Source organism: Lemur catta, chromosome 23 (genome assembly GCF_020740605.2).
Source record: "Lemur catta isolate mLemCat1 chromosome 23, mLemCat1.pri, whole genome shotgun sequence".
NCBI classification, from domain to species: Eukaryota; Metazoa; Chordata; class Mammalia; order Primates; family Lemuridae; genus Lemur; species Lemur catta.
The window spans coordinates 9,934,367-9,956,340 of NC_059150.1; the positions used below are offsets into that span (position 1 = coordinate 9,934,367).

Consider the following 21,974-nt stretch of genomic DNA (forward strand, 5'->3'; position numbering starts at 1 on the left):
CCGCTCCTATGGATCATTAACGATGCAGGAGACACACTGTGCAATTCACTGGTTATACATTTTCTCCTCTGTGGGAATTTAAAGCCCGAGTCTTAACCTCTTTGGTCAAAGAGGTAGAATTCTGGACATAATTCCATCTTTTAGTTCAAATATGTTTAGTGTGGCAAAAGCATTTTCAAAGGTTCTTTTAACTTCCATTAGTGAGTCTGCTATCTGCCAGAGGAGAAGGGTTTGAAATAGAGTCTATTTCAGTTATTCCTGGACCGATGGCCACTAGGACTGGCCAGCTCTTGGGCTTCTGCCGCCTTTCCCGTCTGTTCAGTTTTGGCTGGAGTAAGGCAGGTGTCCCACTCTCGTCACCTGCTGCTATTGTGTCACTCTTATCCCTTCTCCCTGCTAAATGCACAGCACAAACTCTCACCTGGGAAATGTGAGTTTCAGGAAAGGGGACTGAAGCAAAGATGAGATCCATGGCTTGAATGTAAATGGTTGAATGGAATTGGCTTTCCTAGGTGGCTTGTGGAATTGTTAATAGATTCTTTATCTGCGTGTCTCTGATTTCTGCTTATACAGCACAGATGAATGGTGGTTGCTCTAATCACAGTCCTAGCAGCTTTGCATAGATGAACTTAGGAAAAAGCAAAAAAATCTTACCATGTACATGTTGGAAATTTGGAGTGTGTTTCCAAATATGGGTCTCTTTTTCTCCCCAAAATCTAATCTGTAGGTGGGAGAGCTTGAGTTTCCAGTGTTCCTGTTATCGATGTAAGGAAAATCAGCCTTCTTGTTTCTTCCCAAAATAATTTGCATATACTCAGTACAATATATTCTCACAGTGTGTACTTATATATGTATATATGCTGTGATTGTATATGGTGCAGCATGGGTATGTGCATGTATGTGTTCATTTTTAAGGCTCTGAGAAGGCAGAGACGTGTAGGACTTCCAAAATAAAATTCTGCTAAAGCATCTCGCACTCCTCCCAAGACCTAGAAATAAACTCTGCTTAAAAAAGCCTATCGAGCAGCTGCTGGCCTCGTTTGAGATGAACTGGGTTGGTACCAATGTGCTTGTGATTACTGACATGTCCTGAAACACACAATTTGAATTGGATCTTGCTTTTTGTTCTGGTGTCGATTCGCTAGTTCACAACCGGCCACTGACTATCCTCTGAAGGGTGGCAGGAAGGAGTATTATCTAATAGGTGCGGTAGCTCCATCAAACCAACTGTGCGGCTGTTGAAAATGTTGATGTTAAAATAGTTTGTGAGGAAATAGGTTTTTGGCTTAATAGGTGAAAATGAAGAATAATAGGTATGCTATAATAAAAACTTATTTTGATTTACAAATGCAACGCAGAAAAGTGTATGAAAGGTCATACGCTAAAACGTTCATGGTGGTTGACTCTTGCTAGTGGGATTATTTGTGATACCTAGTTTCTTGTTTTTGCTTGTTTATAGTTTCAACCTTTGCTATAGTAAATGCACATTTTTGTAGAAGTAAAGATGACTGAGAGGCGTGCAGGATGGACTCACCCTGGGGAGGCTTTGCTGATCCTGGATGCTTGATTTATGTTAGAAATGGAAGGTTAGAGCTGTCATTCTCAGGAGCAAACTAACGTGGGCCTGCGGTAGTTTCTATCTTTTGGCAAAGAAGAAACTGTACCAGAGACCGTGCAAGGATCTCTCATTTTTGTTGTATTTATCCATTGCAACAACCATTCTGGGCAGGTGTTACTACTTCCGATTTTACAGGTGAGGAAACTGGAAGCAGGGGAAAGTAAAGTAATTTATCTAAGAACACATGGTTAGTTAAATTCGGGAAGGAATCAAATCCAGTCACACATGATCTATTCTAAGCTTCCTGGATTTTCCTTGGTAAACCCTGCCCACTTGGGTCACCCCTTCGCTTCATGCGTCTTTGCCGCTGCATGTTGGGCATCAGATTGATTGACACTCCAACTTCCCATTCTCTCAGTTGTTTCTGATGTTTACCTTCATCTTTCTAAAGTATATGCTTATTGTTATTTCCTTATATGAATTATAAAATTATAATATCAACTGCTTTCTACATGAGATTTTAGCTTCTTAGACCTGCTCCTTATTTCTTTTCCTAATAGAATGCTAACTCGGTTTTGGTTAATTCAGTGTGCAGTGTTTACATTGTGATCACCATGGTGAGTGTGGCTCGCTGCCAAACCATCTAAAATAAATGTTTCCTTTCTTGTACAAGTGTTTCCCCCGCTCAGGGTAAGAATTGGCTTGCCTTTTTTATTTGATTAGCTTACTATCACTGCTTCTTTCCACATCCTCCAATAGAATTGAAAAAGCCCGATAGTTTTCCACTTGGTCAGTTATGTATCTGGTAACCTGTCAGTTCTCTTCTTTTCCTGGAAAATCTCTCTTGGATTCTCCTCCTCCTTTCCCACTTGGATCCCTACTCTTTAGATCTGCTATTCAGCTGTGTCCTGACACTTCCCTTCTCTTCTTTGCTGTACTATTAATACATATTTCTTATGCCCCGGGTCTCCTCCTTATTTCCTTTCCTCCTTGTTTTGGTTGTAAGCACATACTTTAGTAGCTTTCTTAGAAAAGGATCATGGGGAGAAATTTTTTTTAGACTTTGTATTTCCAAAAATGTCTTATTTTACCCTCATACTTGATTGGGCACTGGATTTCAGGTTGAAAAGTAATTTCTCCTGAAAGTTTTGAAGACCTTGTTTGTCTTCTAGCATTTGTCTTTACTGTTGTCTCTCTCTTTTTTTTTTTTTTTTAAAGTAAGACTTGTGAGTGCAGTGGTGCAATCATAGCTGACTGTAGCTTTGAACTCCTAGGCTCAAGTGATCCTCCCACTTGAGCTTCCCAAAGTGCTGGGATTATAGGTCATTTTAATTTTTGTGTGTGATCTGTTTTTCTCTCTAGAAGCTTTTAATGCAAATATCTTTGATATTCTGAAATGTCACTGTGTCTGTCCCTGAGTTGAGAGTCACTCTGATGCAATTTTTCTATGGGGGGGGAACTCATCATGGAAGTAGAAGAGGGGGAAACCTGGGGGTCTGCATGCTTATTACCCACATTTTTAACCAAGCTCCCTGCTTTTCCTTCATGGCTTACTCTGGCCATCTGTGTTACATGGTGCCTCTATGTCGGGAACTTACGGGGGTCTGGTATATGAATGCCTTTGTTCTCTTTGGCATCTAGTATTCATATATCTCAAATCTGCCAATTTCTCCATCTGCTGTATTTTATAAAAATGGATTGACTTTTTTCACCTGCTATTCTCTTCTTGTCCACCCCTTGTCTGTGGATATATACCTTTCTCAAATGTTTACTCTCCTTTTAATAGGGCTTTTGAAGGGAGCAGAGATACTTAACCTATTATGTTTAAATGGATGTCACTAGAAGAGTTTTCTGTGCTGCCACTGGGTAAATCATTTTGGAATGCTCTACCTGTCTCGCAGTTTTAGAGTTTAAAATATCAAGATTGCTTAAATAGCAGGCCTTGCCCTAAGCAGTTGTTTTTGCGCTTGAACAGGATATAGCTGAGGCCATTGCTGTCACATCCCAGGCTTATTTAATAGTCCCAAAGGACCTCAGTGTTGCCTGGAGAGGGAGCCCCCAGTGCCATGAGAAGCTCTAACTTCCCACCCATGTGTCTTGACTCTGTGCTCAAGGGAGGTGACCAGGGTCTAATGTCATTTAGTGGAAAGATTCAAAGGTTTCCCTGTTTTTTTCTTTTCCTTCTTCAACTTATGAAGTCATTCGTGACCATATACTCTTTAAAGTGTGTGTGAGTGTGTGTGTGTGTGTGTGTGTGTGTGTGTGTGTGAGACAAGGCTGAAGTCCTCTTAGATACCCATGCCCCAACAAATACCATGGTCCTTTCCTCCCCTAGAGAGAGGTAACCATCGTCAGTTTGGAGTATAGTCTTCCATACCTTTACTACTGCATGTGTATGTGTGTGGGGGGTTTAAGAAATATGTAAATATTCTAAAATTTGCACTTCTTTTCCTCCTCACTGATTTTTTTTGTGAAGATGCTTTTGTGATAGGGTATGTAGATCTGCAAAATCAGGCATGGTATGGATATATCATAATTTAGCCATCTTCCTGCTGTTATTTTCTTTTGCAAATGCATCTGCAGTGAAGATGACAATTCAAGCTTCCTTGTTACATATGTGTTTCTTTCGGGCAGTTACCAAGAATGGAACAGGGCAGGAGTTGGCAAACTGAGGCCCATCAGCTAGATCTGGTCCACTGCCTGTTTTTGTACGGCCTGCAGCTAAGAATGGTTTTTGCATTTTAAAATTGTTGCCTTGAATGTGATATCCTTTCCCCACTGATTTGAAAGATCGCCTTTCATATATAGTAAATATCTAAATATACATGGGTTCATTTTTGGGCTGTCTATTCTGTTGTATTGATCTAGTTGATTATTTGTATCTTAAATACTAGAGTTTTCTATTATTTAATATGTCTTGATTGCTGGTAGGGAAAGCCCCTACCTCTTTTGGTACTTTTTCAAAATTGCATTGGCCGTTTTCACATGTTGACTCCTCCGTAAAAGTCTTAGAACCGATGAAGTTCCTCAAAACTCCTTTTGATATTTTTATTGGAACGTATTAAATTTGGATTGAATTGTAGCTTGACTTGGGTAGAGTTAACATTGTCTTAGTCCATTTGTGCTGCTATAAAATACCTGAGGCAGAGTAATTTATCAAGAACAGAAATTTCTTTCTCATAGTCCTGGAGTCCAAGATCAAGGCACCTGCAAGTTTGGTTAGGACAAATGGTGTGTCTTCTCATGGGGAGAGGAAGAAGAGCAGAAGGCCAGAGAGAGCAAACCCACTCTGAGAAGCCTGTTTTGTAAGAGCCCTAATCCATTTATGAGGGTGGAGCCCTCATGAATTAATCACTCCCCTAAAGGCCCCATCTCCCACAGTGGGGATTAAGTTTCCATGTGAATTTGGGAGGTGACACCACCATTCAACCCACAGAAAACATTATTTATTCAAGTCTTCTCTTAGGTTCTTAGATAAAGTTTTATCATTTCTTCATAAAAGTCTTGCACACTTCTTTTTGGATTATTGCCCTTATATAGGAAAGGTATTGGTTTTTGGTTTTATTTGACCATTTTGTATCTATGTTGTTTGAATCTTTCGTTAGCGCTAGCAATTTGTCAGTTCTTTCTTTTGAATTTTCTATATCGATGGTTATGTCACCCATGAATAATGACAGTTTTGTCCTTGCCCAAAATTGTAACTCTTGCTGTACTTAATTAATTGTCTCTTTGTACTGACTAGGTTCTTTAATATAGTTTTGGGTAATAGGAGAAAATGTCTTTTTCTTGAAGCTTGTGGGAACACTTCCTCTGGGTTTTTGGTATACACTTCTTTTCAACTTAAAGAAGCTTTCTCTTTTTCTAGTCTGCTAGTGTTTTTTAAAAATCATGAAGGAGTGTACAATTTTACTTAATGTGCTTTACTGGCATCTGTTGAGTGATCATAACAGTATTCTCCTTAATTGTTTAATGCCATGAATAACATGGATTTTCTAATGTTTCTATTTAATAATAGTGAATCATCTTTACATTGCTGAGATAAATCTTACTCAATTGAGAGTATTTTTAAATCACTGTGATACTCAGTTTGCTGCTATTTAATTTGTAGTTTTTTGAGGCAGTGAGTTGGGAGAAAGGTTAGCTTCTGGTTTTCTTTTCTTGTGTTAGCTTTTTACGCGACTTTGATGTCAGGGGTATGCTAATGTCATGAAAGAAATGGACGATTCCTATGGTTTTCTACCCTCTAAAACAGTTTCTGTGAAATGTGAATTATTTGTTCCTTGACCATCTCGTAGAACTTGCCCATTAAAATCATTTGGTTGAATTTTCTTTGAGCGTAGAGCTTTGACCACTAATTTAATTTTGCTATGGTTATGTTTTTTCAGGCTTACCACCACTTTTATTTGAAATTTAGGTAACTTATATTTTCTAGATAATTTCTCTTTTTCAGTTAAGTTTCAAAACATATTGCTGTATAACCTCTAAAAAGTTTTAAATATCCTATATATTTTTTCTTGTTTAATTTGCCTTATTTTCTTGATTGATTATAATTGCTGAAGTTTACCTATTTTACTGTTCCTTAAGTAAAAACTTGTGGTTTGAATGAAATTTTAAAAAATTGAATGGCATGTTAATTTTCGCACATTTTTGTTGTTGCTCATGTCTTATTTTATTGCAGTGTTATCAGTTAGCATAGCCTCATGATAACTTTCTAGAATGTGTTTAGCCTTTCTTGGCTTGGTACATGTTCAGTTTGATTATGGTCCACAGGTGTTTGGAAATTGCATCTATTCACTGTTTTATATATCTGTGTATTAGACAAAGCCTATTCATTTTTTCCTTGTGGTAAAATATATATAGCATATAATTTACGATTTTAACCGCATTTAAGTGTACAGTTCAGCAGCATTTAAGTACGTTCACACTGTTGTGTAACCGTCACCACTATCAACGTCCAGAACTATTTCATTATCCCAGCCTGAAACTCTACCTGCCAGACAATAACTCCTCATTACCTCCTCCTCCCAGTCCCTGGGAACCACTGTTCTACTTTCTGTCTGTATGAGTTTGTTCTAATTATCTCATATAATTGGAATCATACAGTATTTGTCCTTTTGTGTCTGGCTTATTTCACTAAGTATAATGTCTTCAAGATTTACCCATGTTGTAGCATGTGTCAGAATTTCCTTCCTTTTTAAGGCTAATATTCCACTATATGTATATGTCACATTTATCCATTCTTCTGTGGGTAGACATTTGAATTGCTTCCACCTTTTGCCTATTGTGAATAATGCTGCTGTGTACATTGGTGTACAGATACCTGCTTGAGTTTCTGCTTTCAGTTCTTTGTATATACTTACAAGTGGAATTGCTGAATCATATATGGCAATTTTGTGTTCAGTTTTTTGAGGAACTGCTATACTGTTCTCCACAGTGGCTGTACCATTTTACATTCTCACCAGTAATGCCCAAAGGTTCCATTTCTACCACATCCTCACCCACACTTGTTATTTTCTGTTTTTTTTTTTTTATTATAGCCATCTTAGAAGATGTGAAGTGATATCTCATGGTTTTGATTTGCATTTCCTTATGATTAGTGATGTTGAGCATTTTTTCATATGCTTATTGACCATTTGTATATCTTTTTTGGATAATTGTTCAAGTTTTTTGTCCATTTTTTTAGTGGGTTTGTTGAATTCTGGGAGTTCTTTATATATTCTGGATATTAATCCCTTAGTGATATGTGATTGCAAACATTTTCTCTCACTCCTGGGTTGCCCTTTCATTCTGTTGATAGTGTCTGTTGATGCGCATAAGTTTTAATTTGGTGAAGTCTAGTTTATCTATTTTTACTTTTGTTACTGTGCTTTTGGTGTCATATCCTAGAAATCATTGCTACCTCCAACATCATGAAGGTTTTCTGTTATCTTTCAAGAGTTTTATAGTTTTCTTCTTTGAATCATTTGAGTTAATTTTTATATATGGTGTAAGGTGTAAGGGTAATTCTTTTGCATGTGGGTATCCAGGTTTTCCAGAATTGTTAAAAAGACTGTCCTTTCCTTGTTAAATGCTCTTGCCACACTTGTTGAAAATCATTTAACCATATATGAGAGTTTATTTTGGGGCTCTCTGTTCCATAGGTCTATAGAGCTGTCTTTATGTCAATACCACATTGCTTGGATTATTGTAGCTTTGTAGTAAGTTTTGAAATCAGGAAGTTTGCATCTTTTAACTTTGTTCTTTTTCTTTTTTCTTTTTTTCTTTTTTTTTTATTTTAAGACTAGTCAAGTGCAGTAGTGAGGAGGGGGGAAAGTAGTAGAACAAGGAGTTCAATCTGTAACTGACTGTGAACAATCAAGTGAGATAACTCACTACCTTCGGGCCAGCCTCAGCTTTGTTCTTTTTCAAAATTGTTTTGGCTATTCAGAGTCCCTTGAGATCTCGTATGAATTTTAGGATGGGTTTTTCTATTTCTGCAAAGAATGTTACTGAGATTTTGATAGGGATTACATTGGATCTGTAGATAACTACTAAGTCTTCCAATTCATGAACAAGGGATGTCTTTGGCAGTGGAAAAAGAAGAACATGGGGTGAGGCAGTACGGTTGGTTGTTCCAGAACTTTTAGCAGGATCCCATGCACCTGGAACATAGCTTGAATTCTCTGACTAGACTGAAAGCTAGTTGCTTCCTTAGTTATTTGAAAGTACTCTGAAATTCCTTCATATACTTCATGGGTTTAGATGCTAAATTATGGCCCCCACAGTTTTTAACTAAGCTGGGCATCTAAACCAGAGTAGGTAGCACGTCCAGTTTAGCAAAACTGGCTTTGCCTTCACCACTGCAGCTATTTGATTCTCTCTCAAGAGCATACATTGCTTAGATCTCAGTGCAAACAGAGACTGGAAAATGTAATTGCATCCATCGGATGTTGTTTAAAGCTCTGTACACTTAAGGAAGGGAGGTATTGCTTTCTGAGTGTCCTTATTTATTCATTTGGCTTGGGTATAGGATGGGATGGAACACTAAGGAACTCAGAGTCTGTAACTTATTTAGGACAGAGAGAGTGGTGGGTGTCAGATAATTACTGAGCTCATACAGAGTGTGCCTGGGGTCTTGGGTGATGCATAGTGAAGAACCAGCCCTGCCCCATCCCTTAGGAACCTACCATGCTGGTAGGAATGTGAGAGAGAGGGGAAAGTGACAAGGCACAGACTTCTATCTGGAAATGGCCAAAGTGTTTTGAGAAAGGAGAGCAAGGGAACATGTCCTACGGGTTGGTATGGAGATGGGACAGGGGCCCTGGAATGACTTTGGAATCTGAGTCCTCTTGACCTTGAGTGTTTCATCCTGGCCATCCTTCTGTCTCTGAAGAGGTATAATTGTTTCTTTTTTTGTCTTTGGCCTCATCTTTACGCCCTGTGGGGTGTTCACCCATTGTTTCTCTCCCGGGCCCCACCAGCCGCCTCTCTTGCCATTGCCTGGTTCATCCTCTCTTACCCTCTGGTTAGCATTTTTATTAGAAAATGAACAACTTCAGTGATTATATGGAAGAACTGTGTCCAGCTGCTCAAACCCACCGAGTTTCTGTTTTTAGCTTCTCCCCCACTTAAAAATAGGCAGCAGCAGGTCCCACTTGCCAAGCCTTTGTCACAGTCCCCGGCAGCCATTCCTCCAGCCATCTGCTCCCCCAGCTGTGCAGCCTGTCCCCACCTCCGGTCCCCACCCCACACGCAGCCCTGTGTGGACACGCGCAGGGCCCACGAGCCCGGCAGCCTCCAGGCGTGCCTCACCATCTGCCTTCCTGCCCCACGGGTGTTCCAGCTCCACTGCTGTCCCAGATTCTGCAGCCCACAACCCCCGGCCTGGCTTTTTGCCCCAGCCTAATCCTGGACTTCACAGGCCCGGGATGTTGAGTGGAAAAGATGGAGGAGTTGCCATGGAGATATGAATAAACACAAGTAGCCATGCACACCTCACAGCAGGTGTGACAAACCTGCTGTCACAAACTAGGTTGACAGAAGCTTGGTTCAGCTCTAAGGGTTAGTTGGTGGAATCGCACTGGGTGTCAAGGAAAAAATAACGGTTCCTTGGTGTGGGTTACATTCTTCATCTTTGGACATCAGTGTCTTTGAGAGAAGTTTCAAGCCGCTTCCAAGTGTCGTTAAAACATCCCCACATCCCATCTGTTTCTGGGGTCAGAGACAGCTTCCTCAGACAGAGGAATCCAAGGTCTACCCGTGCTCTGCGTGTTTGAGGGGCTTGGTGTATCCAGGCCCTCAGACCCAAAGAGTGGGTTACGTTGGCATTCACGTGGGAGAGACTGCCCCAGCCCACCCCTCTGTCATGCAAGTCGGAGACCATGGGGAGAGCTGGTCACCCCTGCCTAGAAACATGGTGGTTCTTTCCAACGTGCCCCACCTCCCGTACTTTTCTTTCCTCTGGGGTTCAGGGGTATCGGAGTGAGGAGGGGTGGAACTGGTGGCTGTGCCTTGCCCATCTGTGGCTGGGGCACAGGAGACTGCTCACTCTCAAATTGCTGCCAGATGATGGGCATGGGTAGGATGGCCTGGCCCTGGGGTGCTGGGAAGGAACACGTTCCCTGCCCGGCATGCCCTTCTCCAGGCCCCAGAGGAAAGGGGGCATGTTTTTGGCATGCTTCCCGATGCCCCCATGACTCAGGCAGGAACTCTGCTCTGTAACAAACATGGAAGAGAACAATTCACACTTTTCAACAGGGTGCTATTGACCTTTTGGGCAGGACAGTTTATTATCCCTGGCCCCTGCCCACCACATGCCGCATTGCCTCTTAGTCACTGAGACAACAAAAATGCCCAGAAACTTTTACCCCCTGGGGGACAGTGCCACTCCCAGGTTTTTGATGCCAGGATGTCAGATTGCCACAGACTTCATCCTCTACGAAGAGCCCAGGACGAGACCAGAGCTCTGTCACCCCAGCTATAGTGCAGTGGCGTCATCATAGCCCACTGCAACCTCAAACTCCTGGGACTTCGGTCACTTGCCACCACACCAGGCTAATTTTTTATTTTTTTTTGTAGAGGTAGAGTCTCGCTCTTGTTCAGGCTGGTCTGGAACTCCTGAGCTCAAGCAATCCTCCCGCCTCAGCCTCCCAGAATGCTGGGATTATGTGTGTGAGCCACCGCAACCGGCCCAGAGCTCTTTTTTATCCTGATAAATTTGTGTTAATGAAAACCAGATTCTGTTTGTGCCTTACTGCCTTATCTGATCAAGTGGGAAGTTCTCATCTTCAGACACGATGGCTGTACTCTGACATTTCCCCATTTAGTCTACAATTCGTCAATATCGAGGATCGGAGCATTTAGAGTGGGGACTTTGGCTCTGTGGCCCTAAAGATTCCGAAAGTCAGATGTATTGATGGAGTTGGCTGGACCAAGGGACTGTACATGCCAGCCTTGCGCATGTGGCATTTTTCTTCCCTGGCCCCTAAGTGTGGTTCTTGCCTCTAGAATTCCTGCGAACCAGTGGCTGAGGCCAGCTGGTGCCCAAGGTAGAGGGAGACCCCTCATGTCAAAACTGTCACTTTCTGCAGTGTGTCAGGGAACCTGAAGAGGAAAGATGGGTCCCATCCCCTTTGCTGTTAATTATTATCCTTTTGCGGATTATCCAGATGGGCCCTCTTCTTCCTTCCTTGTGTCTCATGATTCTGCCCTCCCGTGGATTCGTGATGAGAAGGAGCAGCGCTCTGTTCATTTCGATGCCTGCTGGCATGGCTGGTTTTGTCAGAGGATGCGACCATTAGTTAAAATTAGATTTTGGGATTTTCTCGATCATCATCTATTTTGTCTCCCACCCACTCACCCCGGGGGATAATCAAGAATTGCCTATGGGCATCTTGATTTCAACTTTAAGTCTTTTTTAATGGTTCATTGAGTCTACCAGTCTGTGCCTTTAATATTCCCTCTTATTTTAAAAAAATACACTATTTCTAAAACTTGAATTGCAGTCAGTCACTCCAGATTTCAGGTGCCCCCTCCCTATCTCTGAGATCAGAGGCTCCGTCACAGTGGGCGTTTGACATTTTTTTCCTAAGTAGATACAGGAATTTATTGAATCATGTAGCTGGGAGAGATACTGGGGAAGTCACAGAATCGAAGGGAGATCCGCAGGAGCCAGGGCCTGGGGACTGGAAGGAGGGAGCCCTCTGCCACCAGGACTCAGCTCCCTGTCCCCTCCCTTGCTCTGCCCCTTGCCCCTGCTCCAGTGTGGCCCTTTCCCTGTACCTGGTGACAGCCTAGCAACCCCGTGGAAAGAGTCATCTTCTCTCAGTGTGTCTCTGTTGATTAATACTTGTTGTAATCGCTGCCTGTAAAAAGAGAACCACTTTGAGCTTAAGCAAGCTCTGTGCACTCTCCGTAGGTGACATTAATAAAGGAAAGATCACACGGGGCCTTTGTGTTCCCCTCACAGGATGTGCGGCTGGGGGAGACTGATTGGGGTTAGAGCAGAAGTGGAGGAGTGTCTGACTCATCGGGTCCCTTAGAATCAAATGTGTCACTAGGAGCCCCTGTACCTGGAGAGAATTATATGGACACATTTATGCCCAATTAAGACAATTTACATTTTCTTGATTTATTATTCTGGACTTTTCCCCCCTTTCTCCCAACTGCTTCTCACGCTGCCTCCCCAGTAACTGCTAATTGAGTCAGTAATAGCCAGAAAATCTCTGCCTCTGCTTTAGAATGCAGAAACTGGTAGACTAATGTCCCCTTGGTCTAAGGTGAAGAGCGCTGAGTATCCAGCCTGCTTCCGCCCCATTTCTCTCTACCAGTTTTCACACCGTGTAGTTACGTTGTCTCTGGTCTTGTCTGACAGCTTCCTCCTGCTCGTGGCCTCTTAGAGCAGGGGGGGAGACTAGAGGTCATCTTGCCTGGTGGCCTCTAAGCCAGGGACATGTCTGCATCTCTGGAGAGCTTTCCAGAACAATCACATCCAGGCTATGACACCTCAGTCAGTCCGTGACTCAGCACAGCTCATCCATGGGAAGGCCACGCTCCATCAGGTGGTGGTTAAAGCACAAAGCGATGCTGCAGGAACCGCGGTGGGGGGAAGATACCTGGTAGCAGCCAGACATGAGCCTACAGGGCAGACCCCAGGGCTGGCGGGAGAGAGGGGGGCAGGGGTCATGAGTGTGTTTCTCTAGATCAAGAGGACCCTGACTGCAGCTTACGGAGCAGCCACAGCAGGGCCACCCGCTGGAGACTCACCTCTGCCTTAGCCTGCCATGACCTGCATGGGCCACTGCCATTGAGTCATTCATTCAGAATTCTAATTGCCGTTGGAGCACAGCTGATGCATGTGACCCCAGAGAGGTTAGGTTTCCAGAGGATATTCAGGAAATATCTCCAGACCCTTTGCTCACTTTCCTTTCTGTGTCATTGGATTAGGCTGAGGCATTTGTCAGAAACCCCGGGGCCCTGCACGGCTGGCTATTGTGCTATGCCTGCATTTCATCCTGAACATGCAGTCCCGGAGGACCGCGTGCTGGTGGGGCTCACACACTCCAGACACGGCGCGGTGACCTCCCTCGGGCCACCAGCACATGGTCCATGCTGAGAAATAAAGGCTTTGTTTGCTTTATGAAATCTTTGAGGAAAAAGAGGAAGGAAAAGTATAATGAAGAGCTAGGAGGGATGAGCAGATTCTCTATCATGATTGCTGGAACCGTCTCTCCAGCCTCAAGTCTTCAGGCACCTTGAGGGTGTTGCTGAGTGCTGGGAGTGGGGTGTGGGCCTAGGGTCTGATTCCTGCAGTGGGCTTGGCTCGAACAGATCATCCTGCACCCTTCCTATTACCAGTGTGTCAGGTTTGCAGGGTGGTTGGCTGGCTTCTCAGGGTCAAGTGAACTGGCCCGGAAGCTCCCTCTGAGCTCTTTCTGTGGAGCTATATATACTAGTCATTGAGGAAAGCAGTTTGCGATTTTTGCACCTATGTATTTACATGCAGAAAACAAGTGGAGACGGGGGTGGGAGGGCTTCTAAATCCTACCTAGCTTCAGTACTCACATTACACACGTCACAGAGAAGCCCATTTTGGCAAGAGGAAGAAACAACTTGGGGTGTGTCCCTTCTTTCCTTAGACCGGAATGAATGTGTTGCGGGAATAGGAGTTTTGGGAGCTGTTTAAATAATGACCTGGCTCAGGCTGGGGGGGGCGGGGGTGGGGGAGCATCCCGGGCTGGTGACAGAGCCAGATGACGTCTGAGCCTTGCTTCTTGCATCCTTGTGATGAGACACCTTCTCGCCATTTTCCTGGCAGGCCCGACACCTCTCCCCGCGAGTCCGAAGACGCCTCCACGCCGCCCTTGCGTCTTGTTCCACCTCGATTCTGATCCTGTCCAACCTGGTGTTCCTTGGAGGCAATCAAGTCGGGAAAACCTACTGGAATAGGATCTTCATACAGGGTGAGTTTCCCGACGGTGCTGTTTTCAGTCATTTTCTTGTTTTCCACACATGCAGTTGGTGTCACGGACGGGATTTGGGGAAGTCATTCATTGTTAAGTTCATGGTGTGTGGCCTCTGGACATGCCAGTCAGGAACAGTTTCCTGTGTTCAGCTATGACGTTAAGTGTCCCCTCTTTTTGATGTGCTGCATTATCTACCACGTGTGATGCTTGTTTAACACAATGTTCTGTCCCTGCTCTCCCAAACTCTACATTGCCTTCTACTAAGTTACTTTTCCACTTATTGAATCTTGCTTAATCTTCCCTACTGCTATGGTGTGAGAGTCCCCTCCAAAACATGTTGAAACTTAATCCCCAACTGGCAGTATTGAGAGGTGGGGCTTTTAAGAAGTAACTGGATCCATGAGGGCTGGACCCTCATGAATGGATCAATCCATTCATTGTTGATGGGTGAATGGATTCATGGGTTATCATGGAGTGGAACTGGTGGGTTTATAGGAAGAGGAAGAGAAGAAGGCCCTCACTAGATGCAGCCCCCACAACCTTGGACTTCTCCACCTCCCTACCTGTAAGGAATAAATTCCTTTTCTTTATCAGTTACCCCGTTTCAGGTATTCTGTTATAAGCAACATAAAACAGACTAAGGCACTTACTTACTTTCTGTAGATCCCAACCTGTAGTATACTGCAAAGCCTAACATTGTTCCATTTACTACTCTGAATGTCCTGCTAGAAATATGCCCTAGAAGCTTCTTTGTGCACTCCTGAAGCTGTGGGCATGGTGTCTGTGTTTGCCATAGCTCTTGGTTGTGGGTATTTTTGTCTGAGCACTAGCGGCCAACCTTATGTTTGATGTACATCAAGTGGATTGTCTCAGTATCCACAGCAAAGCCATCCCTGCAGCAGGCAAAATGCTTGTGCACGGGAGTTGTGAAAACATTGCATTGATAATTGATCATCACGTGTTGATGGTCCCTGTATCCCTTGGGCTAGGACTAAGAGTCACATCATGTCCTTAAGAGAACTGGGAGATTTGGAACTACCCACAGTACCTATTACTGTACTACATTCACTATGTCTTAAAAGAAAAGACCCCTGTTCTGTTTCCCTGACTAGCAACATGGTCTTGTGCTTTGGGTTGGGGAAGCTTTGCCAAGCGGTGATGACATCACTCTGCACGGCTGGCCTGTCAGCTCCACATCTGGGTCCCTGAGGAGCTAGCAATGCTTTAGGTCCTTTTCACACCATAAATAACCCCAGTACAGCTGTGTGATTGCGGAATGCCAAGTCATAGATCTGAACTGTGGCAGGCCGGGGCGAGCCAGGTTTAAAGGGCCAAGGGAGAGCCCTATTCTACTTTAATCTTGTCACTAAAAACCCCTCTTTGATCTTGCTTTTCTGTAAGATGTTTCGGCTGGTAGTTCCTGGAAAAACCGTGTACTTTCTAAGTGAAAGCTGTCCTTTAGTAAGAACAGGAGATGATGGGTGAGAGGATCTAAAGACAAAGGGTGGGTCCCAGTGTCTTTTACTTGCCTCCTGCCATGGAATTTAGCACAATGCTGAGAACATGGGACTGGAGGAAAAGAGTGACTTGGAATTCGCTTGTCACATAGTGAGAAGGCTCTGATTTTTGTTTCAGTAAATCAACTGTTGGTGCTACTTGCAAGGCACTGAAAATACAGGGATGAAAAAAGCACACACAAATACGCGTGCCAAAGATGGAAACAGAAATGTGGCAGTAGGTTCAGGCCATTGCTGTGCCGGATGTGTGAGTGAATTGCTGGGGGTCACAGGATGGAGTGGCTGGCTTTCCATGGCCGGTGGCCTTCACAGAGGAGGTGGTGTTTGAATTGCAGCAGTAAGTGGGCATTTGCCAGGTGCAGGAGGCAGGTGTATTGCGGTAACTAATGCTGGCTGCTGCGTCAGAAACTCCAGAATCCTAGTAATTTTTCACCGTAGAAGTTTCTCTCACAGTGCAGCACAAATCCAGTGGCTTTTTCTAAGCAGTGACTCCAGCACCTAGAATGTTTGTTTTCATTCTCCACTGTCTTGTCCTGGCACCACAGAGGGGAAGAGGATATGAGGCTGGTGCACCAGGTACTAAATACCTTCTACCAGCAGTGCCACATGACAGTTCTGCTTACTCGGTGTTGGCCAGAGCCAGTTGCATGACCAGCCCAAGTGCAGGGCAGGTGGCTGTCGGGAAGCAGGCAGGGGTCAGTGTGCATCAAGAGTCTGGCAGAGCTGGAGAGGCACGTGTGTGCCCAGCTGCAGGTGCCCAAGAGGCAGCTGAAAATATGCGTTGGACTTGGGAAAGAGGGTGACGTGCGAGCCAAGGGCATAAAAGTCATAGGTGCGGCCCTGGGAGCTGCGTGGAGTGAGAACTGGGTAGAAGGTGGAACCTGGGAAGGCCAGCATTTAGAGGGCAGAGAGAAAGACAGTAGCTGTTGACATCAGATGTCCTTTTTGCTTCTCAGAGGCAGAAAGATCAAAGCGTGACATGTGCAGCACCCTGTAGAGTTAATGTCAGCCACGTGGGATCAGGGCTCTGGTAAGCCTGGTCTGCCCCCTCCCATCCTATAATATGCGGAAATAAAAAATAATCTGGTCGTCTGCTGTGGTGTGGATCCCACCCTGGTCTATGCCTGCAGACACTATGTCCTCCACGGACTCAGGTGCCAGAGTCCCGGGGACTCCATCCTCCAAATACAGAGGTTCTGTGGAATCCTTTTTCCTCTTGGTTCTGAGGCCAAGAAAGTTCAGCTTAGAAAGCATCTTCTGTCGGGGCTTCTCGAAATGAACCTGTTTGGATCTTAGCTGGCCTGTCCCGTGGGCCCTCTGAGTCAGGGAATGTCTGCTGGGGGGTTGGCAGGTGCCCATTTGTCTGTTCTCTGCTGTGGGTCCTTGTCCCTGAGTCATGTGGTTTAGATATCTCTTGGAGGAAAGTGAACCAGATGGTGCCAAATCTCTCATCCTCAAGGACTTTCATGACTAATTTGATAAACTTGACAGAGGATTAATATGCGTATTCACGTTTTGGTGCAAAAAATAATTGATGAGTGTATAGGATGTTTCCTCTGACTCTGCTGGAGGTGTTAATATATTAGCTTCATAAAATTAAAAAAAAAAATCTGAACTCTGAAACTCATCTGGCTCCAGAGGTTCTGGACCTGTACCTGTGGCTGCTGGTAAATGAGCCAGGACTTTGACAACCTCGTCCTCTCTGTCCTCTTGCTTTGGGCGCATGATCAGTTCCTGTTGCTCCAAGCCCCATCTCTACACAGTAGGGAAAATACAGTGAAGTAAGTGAGGAAGTCTGTCTGTAGGGGATGGAGAGTGTTAAAGCTCAGTATCTAGATTCCCAGGTTTAACAGAAAGGTGACCTTGGCCTCTGTGCCCTCATGGATTGGGACCTGCTGCAGGGAGGAGGCAGAGTCACTTGCACTGCGTCCCTCTCGTGGAGCCACCTACGTCAGTCCTGGAGGAGCAGGAAGGAGGCAGACGGGTGTCTTGGGTACAGGGATTATTGAGCAGAATTGCAAAAGGCTCACAGCTGATGGGATGTGGATACACGTGTATCTTGGAAGATCCATTGTTGCTAATTCCCAGGGAGCCTTTTCCCACCATTACTGATGTTCCTAGAATTAGCCTGGAGGAGTTGTCTTAAAGTCAGTATCTCCCTGTCTCCAGTTCACTGAATTTAGCCATAGATTTGTTTGCTCTAAGCTACAAGGTTTATTTCAGTGGCTTCTATAAAAATCTCTATTCTGGTCTCTGTAGGTGATATGGGTGATGTGAGGGTATAAAAGCAGACCCTTCCCTTTCTGCTGTGAACCTACTTCCCTGCTGTCCAGAGGTGGTATCTGAAGCGAAGGGATAGGAATGCTGAGCAGCAAATCTAGGCTCTGTTGGCACGTGTCATGCACAAAACATTTTTTGTCAATAAGTGTTACCTCTGCTGCTGAGGTTGGAGAAATAATGTTCAGTTTATTCAGCAGAGAATAAGGAATCTATGTTTTTGCTTTTAAAAAAAAAAAAAAAAAAAAAAACCTCCAAATTTTTACTATTGAAGTTCGCTGCAAGCTGCTTGAGGAATGTGAATGTTTAGGCCCCAAATGCTTTATTTAAAGGACTTAGCTGGTCTGTGTATCTGAGAAGACTGTGGCTGGGAAGTTGGCCCCAATGTGGTTCTAGGAGGGACTCCACTGTGTCCTGCTTTGCAGAGACAAATGCACGTTGCTTCTTACGTAACCCTTTGGCTCTCGAAAGCATGTGTTGGTGGAAGGAGCTTTCTGATGTCTATCTTAAATCCTTGACATTGAAGTGCAATTTCTTCAACAAGCACACATACATGCACATGTATGTTTGTTTTTCTTTCTTCTCTTACCCAATCTATTTTGGCAAACCCTGCCTCGACCCTTATCTCCTGGAGTGGCCCCATGCAAAGGCAAGGAGAATTTGGTTCTTTTTCCCTTCAGACTGCAGCGGGAGAGGAGCTGGCAATTTTCTTATGCAGGTCCCCATATTTGCTTGCTATTTCTAGCTGAGAGAGAAGAAAGTATATTTTCTCCCTGATTACTAGCTTGTCAGAGCGGTTTATTTGTCTCCTGATTCAAATGGTTCTGGACAGGCATCTTATTTAAAGCTAAACTGGAGTATTGCACTGAAAATTCTGGAGGCTTGTGGTTAAATAGAAACTCAGTCCCTTCATAGCTGCTTAAATTCTTGGGACTAAAATTTCATTTCTGATGAGAGAGGACAGAGGGCAGGTGTCGGCATCTCTGAGGCCATCGTCTGCGATTACTTCATTTCACCATCGTCACTAGCTCTTCCCTCTGAATGGAGTTTTCGTTTCTCTCATTGATTCTGCTCTGCCTCCCTGGATCCTCTGAACGTTCTAGAAGAATTTGAGAGGCAGGAGCTTCCCACCCATTGTGCTGGTGGTGAAGTTGATATATAGATGCAGGGTCAGTGATTGACCCGTGGTTACGGCATTGGCCTGTTTTGGCCATTCTAGGAATCTGAATTTCAAGCCTTGCAGAAGCTTTTGTTTCTTCACTCTGTGCCACACGGCCACTCAGAGGTCTTGGGCATCAGTGTTCCGGAAAGTCTTTCAGGCCGGGAAACCATGCGTGCAACATGAGAAGTAGCGAGTGGAAGGACTTTCAACCAGAGTGCGTGTAAATCTTGTTTTTGTGAGGCTATGTGGGACTTCTGCTAATAAGCAGTATCCAGTGCACTGGACGCTGGCCTCTTGCTTTGTGTTGCCACATGCGTTAGTTTCCTGTGGCTACTGTAACAAATTATTACAAACATAGTGGCTTAAACAACACAAATTTGTTTGTTTATTTTTAACAGTTCGGGAGGCCACAAATCTGAAATGGGTCTCGCTGGGCTAAAGTCAGGGTGTCGGCAAGGCTGCTCCTTCCGCAGGCTGCAGGGAAGCTGTTTGCTCGCCTTTTCCAGCTCACAGGGGCCGGCTGCTCTTGGCTCCTGGCTTCCTTCCTCCGTGTTCAAAGCCAGCCACGTGGCGTCTCCAAATCTGGTTCCCTCCGTCCCTCTGCTTCTGTCATTTCATCCCCTCCTGTCTTACCCTGGCTCCTCCCGTGTCTCTGTTATGAGGACCCTGGTGACTATGAATACATTGGGCTTACCCGGATGCTCCAGTCTCTCCGTCTCAGCATCCTTGATCTGACCACCTCTGCAAAGTCCCTTTTGCCATGTGAGGTCACTGTCACAGGTTCCAGGGATTAAGATGTGGGTGACTTTGGAGGCTCCATTGTCCAGCCTCCTCCTGGCACGCTCAGTGAACTGTTGCTCCCACACAGAACGCCCCTCGGGGTCCCCACTGCAAAAACTTCTTTATAAAGAGATTTGGTTATGAAATAGCCATTTGGATGTTCCACTAGCCTTACTAAAATGTGAATCTGCCTGTACAAAGAAATATACTTGAATTTCATAGAAGTGAACATGAGAGATTTGTTGTCTGCCGGGAATTTAGAGGTTGGCAGAGGGAACAGCTGCGGTTTTGTCCCCTCCGCATCTGTTGGTAACAGTGCCCTGCTCTCCTTTGGGAACAAAGCTCTCCCACCCCACTCTCAACCTGTGCGATTCTGGGGGAGCACACCCCACATCTAAGATCTGGGGATCAGATGGATCCAGGACTGGCCAGCCAGTAGGGTTCATCTCCCCACGTAGTGCAGTTCCGGAGCTTTTCTTGGGACCCTCGGGAAGCAGAAGCTATCTTCCCTTTGGAGTTGCGGGCATTTTCAGGATGCTGGGCAGGAGCTGCTGGCAGCCCTTTTGCCGTCCCCAGAGGGATAGCCACGCAGGGAGGGAAGCCAACTCGGGGGAAAGCAGAGCTGCAAGTTGGAAACTGAAGCCATATATTTTGGAGCCCTTGGATCCAGGAGTACATGAAGCCAGTGTGTCCATGTACTTTTCAGTTACAGGAGCTTGTAAAAAACTCAGTCTGTGTTGGGAGACAGCTCTTCAGGGATCTCTTGTGTTTCTGAATGTCTTGCAAACAGAGGCACAGATGGCCTTTGTTCCAGACTCTTTCCAAGAATATTTGTAGAGCAAACATCTTTAGAAGATACAGTGTTGTCTTCGAAAGTAAAGGGTAAGTTGGTTTACTCTCCAGTATAATGAAGATAACATCTCCCTCCGAGGCAAAGGTCAGGCAGGCTCACTGCCCATTGTAAGATACTCAGTTTTCCTAAGCCCAGAGTTTTTCTCCTGGAGCATGACCTATGCGTGTGCAGGCACCCTCTGGCCCTCTTCACATGGTGCTGGGGGATCCGGGGATTAGGGAATGGCATAAATACTCCGACTGCTGCAGTTGCTGTGAGTAATAAAGTCCTTCATCTCAGACCCAGGAGTCTCGTGTCTCATACCAGCATCCATGAAACTATGACTGGCTAATTTGTTGTTTATAAGTAGGGTAAGATCTCAGATCCTTCACTTGTAACTAAGGGCATTCTAACTAATGTAAGGTAGAATACACCACTATGACAGATTCTTAAGAGAAGGATGTTTGGGGAGATTCCTTTATACTGAATCGTTTCTTTGTATGATTTTTTTTTTCTTTTGCTTATCTGCCCCTTGGTAAACTACTAAATTAACTTTGAAAAATTATGTACCTAGTTATACTTTTGAAAGTAGACATCTAAATTCTTGTATTATAAATTTAAATAATTGTGAAGGTCTAATTTTTGCCATAATATAAATACTGACATTTAAGAGTAAAACTGGTACTTTTAAGTAACATAAATTTTAGGTGACTCAGTGATTTGATATCCACCATTACTCTTTTAAAAATATATATGAACGGGAGGCTTTTTCACAGTCATATTTCCTTGGTCTCATATTTCTGGGTTTTTGTTTTGTTTTGTTTTTTGAGACAGAGTCTCACTCTGTTGCCTGAGCTAGAGTGCTGTGCTGTAACCATAGCTCACAGCAACCTCAAAACTCCTGGGCTCAAGTGATCCTCTTGCCTCAGCCTCCCGAGTAGCTGGGACTATAGGCATGTGCAACCATGCCCGGCTAATTTTTAATTTTTTGTAGAGACAGGGTCTTGAATAATGCCCAGGCTGGTCTCGAACTCCTGGCCTCAAGCAATCCTCCCGCCTTGGCATCCCAAAGTGCTAGGATTACAGGCATGAGCTACCGCACCAGGCCTTAATCTCATATTTCTGTATTTCATTTCCCCCATGGAATTGTACATACTGGAGTAATATTCTGAGGTAAAATAAGGCAGGTGAGAGGCTTACCTTTCCTTTGTAAGGTAGGATAAAGGTTATTTTATGTCCAGGCATGGTGATTCACGCCTGTAATCCTAGCACTCTGGGAGGTGGAGGCGGGAGGATTGCTTGAGCTCAGGAGTTCGAGACCAGCCTGAGCAAGAGTAGAGCCCCCATCTCTACTAAAAATAGAAAAATTAGCCAGGTGTGGTTGTGCGTGCCTGTAGTGTGAAAT

At 44.4% G+C, this 21,974-nt stretch overlaps 1 protein-coding gene across 1 annotated transcript in view; it reads left to right on the plus strand.

Annotated features, from left to right (window-relative positions):
• HHAT (hedgehog acyltransferase) overlaps positions 1-21,974 on the plus strand; it is a 232,370-nt gene that overhangs the window by 184,168 nt on the left and 26,228 nt on the right. Inside the window, exon 11 of the mRNA XM_045536059.1 lies at positions 13,854-13,998. Within this exon, the coding sequence (XP_045392015.1) occupies positions 13,854-13,998 (145 nt within the window). The remainder of the gene's footprint in view (positions 1-13,853; positions 13,999-21,974) is intronic.